General features: G+C 36.5%; 2 protein-coding genes across 2 annotated transcripts; both read right to left on the bottom strand.

Annotated features, from left to right (window-relative positions):
• Positions 1-2,519, bottom strand: ifit8 (interferon-induced protein with tetratricopeptide repeats 8). The gene is made up of 2 exons (XM_016268452.1): positions 2,173-2,519; positions 1-1,553 (listed from the first exon to the last, which is right to left on the bottom strand). The coding sequence occupies exon 2, from the start codon at positions 1,549-1,551 to the stop codon at positions 244-246; it is 1,308 nt and encodes a 435-aa protein (XP_016123938.1). The 5' UTR covers positions 1,552-1,553; positions 2,173-2,519; the 3' UTR covers positions 1-243.
• A 977-nt stretch (positions 2,520-3,496) lies between these two features.
• On the bottom strand, positions 3,497-7,280 carry comtd1 (catechol-O-methyltransferase domain containing 1). The gene is made up of 7 exons (XM_016268384.1): positions 7,182-7,280; positions 6,666-6,778; positions 5,012-5,117; positions 4,809-4,927; positions 4,281-4,335; positions 4,060-4,193; positions 3,497-3,752 (listed from the first exon to the last, which is right to left on the bottom strand). Exons 1-7 carry the CDS (start codon positions 7,216-7,218, stop codon positions 3,600-3,602), a joined length of 717 nt encoding a protein of 238 aa, XP_016123870.1. The 5' UTR covers positions 7,219-7,280; the 3' UTR covers positions 3,497-3,599.
• Positions 7,281-7,658: the final 378 nt, after the last annotated feature.

Below are 7,658 nucleotides of genomic sequence, written 5' to 3'. Positions count from 1 at the left end.
TGTAATTTTATTAAATGTGTGTACAAATTGAGGCTTAACTGATCAAATACACTTGAAAAGACATACTGTAAATACTACATTGTCATAATGTTTATAATAAACAGATTATATCAAAATAATTTGTAATATATTATATTTAACTCCGCTAACACTCAGTAGATCAAAAAGGAAAAAGTATTGCTAAATTCATTACATGAGTGAAGATTATGACTGGAACTTGAACAGAGATTTAATTATTCTCTTTTAATCATCTTTGTTCTCTGTTCTAAAGGAATGAAAGAACGTCCGGATCCCATATGTGTCCCGTCTGTCATTCTGAAGGATTTTTCTCAGTCTGTTTCTGCATGTGATCCATTCGGTGGACACTCGCCCCAGCATCATTCCTTGTTTGTAGTGCTCAACCGCAGCTTTCTCTGAGCCCCACCTGTACTGTTTGAAATCCCCATACATGCGATGCCAGGCCTGACGATCAGCTGGCTTCAGGTCAGGAAGGGCAAACAGCTCAGTGAACTTCTGCTCTGCTTTAGCCATCTGCTTTCGTTCTGCATACCTCTGCGCTAACTCCAGCTGTGGGTATATGTAGCCTGGGTTTAAACTGGCACCCTTCTCTAAATGCTGAATGCAAAGGCCCAGCAGCTCCGGATTGTGTGTGTCATTCATCTGCATGGCTTTCCAGCGGTAGTTGTTGGCAATCTCATGATGTAAACGTGACGAGTCTGGTGCTATCTTCAGCATTTCCAGCAACACTTTCAGGGACTTGTCATAACACTGCTCTTTCTTCATGAACTTTGCAACACGCAAAACAACGCTGAGGTTATCTGGAGCCATCGCGAGCGCTTGCGTCATGTACTGCCATGCCTCTGCGTTATTTAAAGTCTTCGTGTTCTTGTAGCACTTAAACCCCAGATACACATGGATCATCGCATTGTCCGGGTCCAGGTTCAGAGCTTTCTTCAACTGGAGCACAGCAGGAGACTCTTCAAACTGTACACGCTTGTATTGACCAATCTTCAGTCCCTCCAGACGGAACAGAGAAAAAGCAAAGCCTGTGTTCCATTCCTTGTCATCCGGCTCTTTCTGTAAAGCTTCAAGGAAACTCTCCTTGGCCCTGACGTAGGTCTTTCTAGAAAACTTGAGAAGCAACCAGGCTTTTTCACTTTGAACTTCTCTGTGAAGCTCTGCTGGAGACGGAGCAGGGAATGCTCTAAGGATTTCATTCACTTTCTCGATGTAAGTCTCCGCCTTAGTCACACTGCCCATGAGACTGTGCACCCAGGCCAAGTTTCCATACGTCACAATCACACTGCCGTCATCGTCCGGATGTTCCTTCTTTGCTAGTTGCAGGGTCTTAAGTGCCTCGTCGTCAAATCCTTGTAAATGTTTAATAAAAGCCAAAAAATTGAATTCTCTTTGTTTCAGGTTTCCTTCATACTCGCATTTCACTGCCAGTCTTTCACGAATTTTCACTTCGAGAAAATTAAGGTCAGCATCCTCCTTTTGCAAGTCCCAAGTAAAGTGGCAGGACAACAGTTTAAGCTTGTCCTCAGACATTCCTGTACTGTTAAAAAGGCAAAATAGATGTAAATGTTTACACTCTTGCAATTTTTCTGTCTCAGTTTCCTTGAGTCCGTACAATACACTATATTTGACTGACAACTTATTTTCAATAGGATTTACAGAAACAAACATTACATAATCAGTGAAATATCATTTCCATAAAGTGCGGTCTTAAATATTATTTAAAAAAAAAAAAATTTTTTCTTTAAATAATCAGTAAAATATAATTTCCTTAAAGTGCTTTCTTAAATATTCAAATTTTTTTGTAATCTTAATTAAAAAGTATTCTTTATTAAAAGCATTCACTGATATACAGTATCCTTTAATAGCAACAGTTTCTGCTTATTTTATTCACTTATTAAAAGAATTAGGTAACACTTTTTAAGGTGTTCTTGTTACATGTAATTACTAGGCTATTATAATAACTATAAATTATGCACAATTACTTGCAAGTAAACCTAAAACAAACCCTAATCCTAACCATATAGTAAGTACATGTAGTTAACTAATATTACTCAGTACTGAAATGTATAATTACACTGTAACAAGGACACTTTAAAATAAAGTGTAACCAGAATTATTAATCCCATTATGAAAATAGATACAAATTCTTACCTTCTAGCTTCTACAACTTTGGCCTCTCATCAAAACGTTGTCTGGTTGAATATAGTCGCTGGGGGTGGTTTTTATAAGGTAGGGTAGATTACTTATTTTGGGGACAATAACGAGCCAAGTTTCGCTTTCCACCTATTGCTCTGATTAACGATAAACGAAACTGCAAGGGTGCAACGTCAACAACCCAGTAAAATGTAATAGGCTGCTTCTGTTTATGCGTGCCAATCAACAATTCAAGATCACATAAGCGATATGTAAAAAGACTTTCAACGGCAGAAGGAAAAGTTTCAAGTGTATTTCATAGATTCGTGACTTTAAATGTGATAGATGTGACTTTAAATAAATGAAAAATTGTAATGTGCAAAAAATAACAAGGAAAATTACAAATAATTATGATGCACGCACAGTACTACTTACAACTAATAAATTGCAAGCGGATGAGTAAGTAGCCTACTATCAAGTCAATAGATGTTTGCATAACAGTCATTCTTGAGACATGGGACAAAACAGGTCCAGCGAGGGTAACTGCTATTAGGTTTAAAAATAAAAATATTTTCAATTTGAAATGTCATGAGGGATTAATAATACAATGTATTTAACACAATTATCACCTTCAATTACATTTTCTCATTATTATACCAAATCTGTTGTTTCTTAATGTCCTCAAAAACAGTGTGTCCACAGAGAAGGGTTCAAGCATTCATATGCAATAAAATGGATAAAAATGTGTTTTTTAATGATGAAAAAGAGCTTGTTTTATCAAAAGCAACACTTAATAATATCTCATGCATGTTTAATACGATTTTAAAGTTGCGTCCCATATTTTTGTCAACACCGTCAGACATTCAATACAATGTAATCAAATCAGGGAATATCAGGAGCAGCTGTCCCTCTAAAGGACCCCCTCGCCACATTGAAATCATATTACACAGTCCAAGGTAAAAAAAAGCACATTTTGTTAAAAAAGAGAAAAGTTGTATTAAAGCATAGCTCAGTAGCTTAGTACATATAAAATACATAAATGTAGTTTAATTTGTCTGAGTACAAGGTTTTATTTTTTCAATTTTGCACCCTGTTTTGTCCCACTTCTCAAGAATGACTGATAGGACAAATAACTTGAAACTGAAGAGAAATGTTTCCATCTAGTGGCGAAACTTTATGACGATGCACTCCTTTAAATTTGGCAAAAATATATATACATTCTGTAATAATAATATGTACAGCCTTTGCTAAAATGTTAGATTTTTTTTAGCTTTATAAAATATATTCATAGCTTTATTAGCCACTGTCCATAGTTTTAATTTTTTTCATGAACACCAGACAGTTCTGTTGAAAAGTTATTTATTCAGAAAAGTAGATTTAAAAATATATATTTTCATTATGTAAGTCTTAATGTAGGTGATTTATTTCTTGTTAAATAATCAAGATTATCTTTTGATAGCCAGTGTCAGGCCATCTCCAACAGTGAGCATACAGAGATCAATCCGCTCATCTTTGTGTAACTTCTTGTTCAGTTTGTCTATGGTCTGTGAGGAAAGGTCATCTTCAGCTGGGTTGATGACCTGTCCACCCCAGAGGACCTGAAGAGCAGAGAGACACCAGCTTACTCACAGATCAATAGGAAAGGTGGGAATATATTTGATATATTTGTAAGACCATTTAAAGGAATCTGTAAAACCTAGCTATAGTACACTCTCAGAAAATAAAGGTACAAAAAATGTGTACCTTCAGAAAGGCACATCTTTGTAGTGTGTACATTTTGTAGTGTGTACCTTCTGACCTCCGCCCAGTGACATCTTTTGTACCTTTTTATCTGAGAGTGTATGTATTTACAGTACAAATGGGTTTGTTTCAAAGCAAACTAAATAGACTGTACTGCATACTTACATTATCGATAGCCACAATGCCACCCTTTCGAACAAGCTGGAGTGACTTTTCATAGTATGTTTCGTAATTCTTTTTGTCAGCGTCAATGAACACAAAGTCATATGTTCCAGCTTCACCGGCAGTTAGGAGTTCATCTGTAAAGACACAAGGATGATTTCTCTATAGCTCTATAGAAATAAATAAATAAAAATGATGTACTGCAATTGTATTTTTATCTTTACCCAAGGTTTCAACTGCAGGTTTAATGCGAATATCTATTTTATCCTCCACTCCAGCCTAAAACAAAAAGAGTTTAACGTTATTTGTTCTAATTTTACATTGTAAATCCCTAGTGAACAATGAAACCTTTTCAAATGTGCTTTTCCCAGACATATAGGGTGATATTTTAATGTTATATTATAGGTTAAAAAGAGAAAATTGTAGATAAAGCACTTTGATGTTCAACTTTCTGCAGATATCAGCATCCAGGTGTACGTTCACATCTGTCTCCGTCAGCAATCAGTGTAGAGTCTGATGGACATTTCTGCATCTCTGCCTTCAATCCTACTGGTCAGCTGGGCTTTATACTGATGACTGTGAGCTTGCAGTGGCAGGCAGTAATCAATATCGAAATTGAGACATGTGTAGGTATGCGGAGAAGAAACTTAACAGATACAGTTATCTAAAGCAGTGTTGTGTCCTAATAAAACAAATGACTTCCGCTGTATTAAAATGTTCAGAATACTATTGTACGTTTTAATATGGTTTACCTCTGTAAAAAATGGCTTGCCTATTTTCACATATTCCTCATTAATTTCGCAGGCCACCACGAGTCCATTCTCAGGAACGACCAGAGCCAGATTTAAGGCATTGTATCCTGTGTACATACCTAAGACAAATGCAAAATGTGTGTTTTACAGGTAAGCAGTGAAAATTAAACACGATTTTCATGATTTTTGTTGCTCTCACTCACCAATCTCAATAGTTTTATTGGCTTCTATGAGTTTTGCGAGATTAGCCATAAACTGAGCCTGCTCAGCTGCCACCATCATCAGGTTTTTGGAATCCTCCATAGTTCTCTTGAATCAGAAATATACAGGTAAAAAAAATTGTATATACTTGTGCAGTATATTCCCATCTTCTGACCTCTAGTGTTAGTGTGTGAAACTACGCACAAATCTATCAAGACCTCACCTATTATGCAAAATTCACTTGTTGTTTGAACATAAATGTGTGTTGGCAGTGTGTGTACACAACCACCCTATAGTGATAAAAATCCACCCGCTCCTTTTTTTTAATCCCCATAAATCATAAGCAGTTTCTCAGAACAAGCCGTTTGCAGAATCCGTAAAAAGTGACGTCAGATTTTACAGGCCCCGCCCACGACTGTTGACGGACAATGCCTTATTTGCAGAGACCCTACCCTGAGTGAGCCACACACAGAAGTTTAAACTGATATGGCTTTAAAACGCATGATTTCAGTGCGATAGACACGATGATCAAAACCAAACATATGTTTTTAGCAGAGCATCTGAGGCACTCTGATGTAAAGGCACAGCCCTGTTTAGGAAAAGGGGGCGGGGATCAGCAGCTCATTTAAATTTAAAGAAACATGCACAAAAACAGTGTTTCTGCTTCCACTCAAAATAAATGTTCATAAATGTGGGGTATTTTGAGCTGAAATTTCACAGGCACATTCTGGGGACGCCTGAAACTTATATTGCATCTTGTAAAAGGGGCATAATAGGTGCCTTTTAAGGTAATGTTTGGAAGTCACTTTAAAAATTAAACCTGGAAATACAGAGAATTTTAGGTTTTTTAAGAAATCAAGCGTTAGCGTCAGTTCTGGCAGGTCACGTTAGTCAAGCTCGCATCAGCTGACTCTCAGCTGATCCACGTCTACCTATAGGTATGCAACACCTATCACAGCACTCATATATAATGTCCTTCAGTACTATCACTAGCTTCACGTTGCTCAATAGCTAATTACCCTCCTCCATCCCCAACTCCTCCTCTTGACAGTCAGGATTCAGCTTTCTGATTCTCTTTGAATCAGACTAATTTCAAATGTTACTCTAAATTATTGACCCTAATGATATCTGCAATACATTTATGTTGGTTCTGTTCTGTTTACCCTGGGGGGGGGGGTATGGACTGCATGGATGCGCAGGGAGTTCTTGCCCAGAATGGAACCATACCGCCAATCCAAATTATATGCTAATTGTCAGTCATCTTTGACGATAGTGGTCCTGACAGAAAATGACATTTATGGTATATACTGTAAATATTTAAGATCGAACAAATTTCAGTCAGATTTTCTTGCTTCCTTTTGAAACACAAGATGAAGGGCAAGATGTGTGAGAAGTATTAAAGTTAAAGGTTGTATTTAATCTCATAAGGGTCATTTTGACCCACAAAATAAAAATCGTACCCAAATAATATTATACATTATACACAATCCAAGGATTAATAGAGAATGCAAAGCAGAAGCATGTTTACAGTGGTTTCAGACTTTTGAATCCTGCTATACACCGTTATTTCTTATGTATTTATTTATTTGTTCACATTATGATTTGCTTATTTTAATATGTCTGGTGGCACATGTCCCAAAGGTGTTTTTTACGCACCAGTCGTAGTTTGGTCAGCACTGGGTGCTCCCTCAGAGAGTTATTGACCACATACTGCAGCAGAGGATCATCTCCTTTGTGACTCTTGCTGATAAGAGCAGACTGGCAGAGTCCTACACATAAAGTGAATAGATATTACTGAAACTGTACTAACCACTGCTGGGGAAATGAAAGTATGCATATTTTCAGAACAGGAGAGCCAACAGTATTATTATACAGAGCTAGTTTATTAGGGTGGCATTTACCTGCTGCAAAATCTCAGCTTATTACAACACTCATGATCATAACATTAAACACACTAGGCGACCTATAAAAATGTGTCTTTATACAACTTCTAGGCACCCAATTTACTTTAATCAATGAGAAGCAGCGTTGCCTTCAGGCCAAAAACACCTCAAAATGTCAATTACTGCATTTATCAAGCAATATATTTTAATGCATTTGTATTTAGAAGTCAAATTACTGTTACTGAATATTTTACATAAATAGTCCTAATGAAAGCAGATATAAACCTACCTGTTAATGCCAAGAGGAGGCTAATGGTACAAAGCATCTTAACGTCAGGAACCAGAAACCTTCACAGTGAAATTGTGATGTATGCAAGTGAGGCTTTTATTTAGCCTAGCTAAGGTGGAAAGTCCATGTTTAGTTTGTTTGGCCCCCTCAGATAAAAAGAGATGAGGCTGTTTTTTGCATGATATTGATTTGATTGAAGTTTACTTTACAGCTTACTTTTCTAGTTGTTGTTTCAAATATTGTACCTTTTATGAGTGGTAAATTACACAATAAATCCCCATATTTGCCAAGAAGTATTGATTTTCAAGTGAATAAATATTTCATCAGCATGGACCTTGCTTTACCACACATCTTATCATTTTGAAAAATAGGTCATCAGTACACAACTGTGTAGAAATAGCAAGTTTTACTCAGAAATTGCTTGTAAATTTGAATAAACAAAGAAATTACAAAGAAAAGTCATTTTTTGTTTTATGT

Source organism: Sinocyclocheilus grahami, unplaced genomic scaffold (genome assembly GCF_001515645.1).
Source record: "Sinocyclocheilus grahami isolate Dianchi unplaced genomic scaffold, SAMN03320097.WGS_v1.1 scaffold45.1, whole genome shotgun sequence".
In the NCBI taxonomy this organism is placed as follows: domain Eukaryota; kingdom Metazoa; phylum Chordata; class Actinopteri; order Cypriniformes; family Cyprinidae; genus Sinocyclocheilus; species Sinocyclocheilus grahami.
Note: the sequence above shows the minus strand (reverse complement) of the source record. Positions and strands in the feature narration are given on the sequence as shown.

What these genes read in the sequence shown, in the direction of transcription:
- ifit8 (XM_016268452.1), bottom strand. Translation starts at nt 1,551, where the DNA reads ATGTCTGAGGACAAGCTTAAACTGTTGTCCTGCCACTTTACTTGGGAC.
- comtd1 (XM_016268384.1), bottom strand. Translation starts at nt 7,218, where the DNA reads ATGCTTTGTACCATTAGCCTCCTCTTGGCATTAACAG. An exon ending in CCTCCTCTTGGCATTAACAG is followed by an intron (nt 6,779 to 7,181) that starts GTAGGTTTATAT and finishes CTTTATGTGTAG; the next exon opens with GACTCTGCCAGTCTGCTCTT. An exon ending in ACCTGCAGTTGAAACCTTGG is followed by an intron (nt 4,194 to 4,280) that starts GTAAAGATAAAA and finishes GTGTCTTTACAG; the next exon opens with ATGAACTCCTAACTGCCGGT.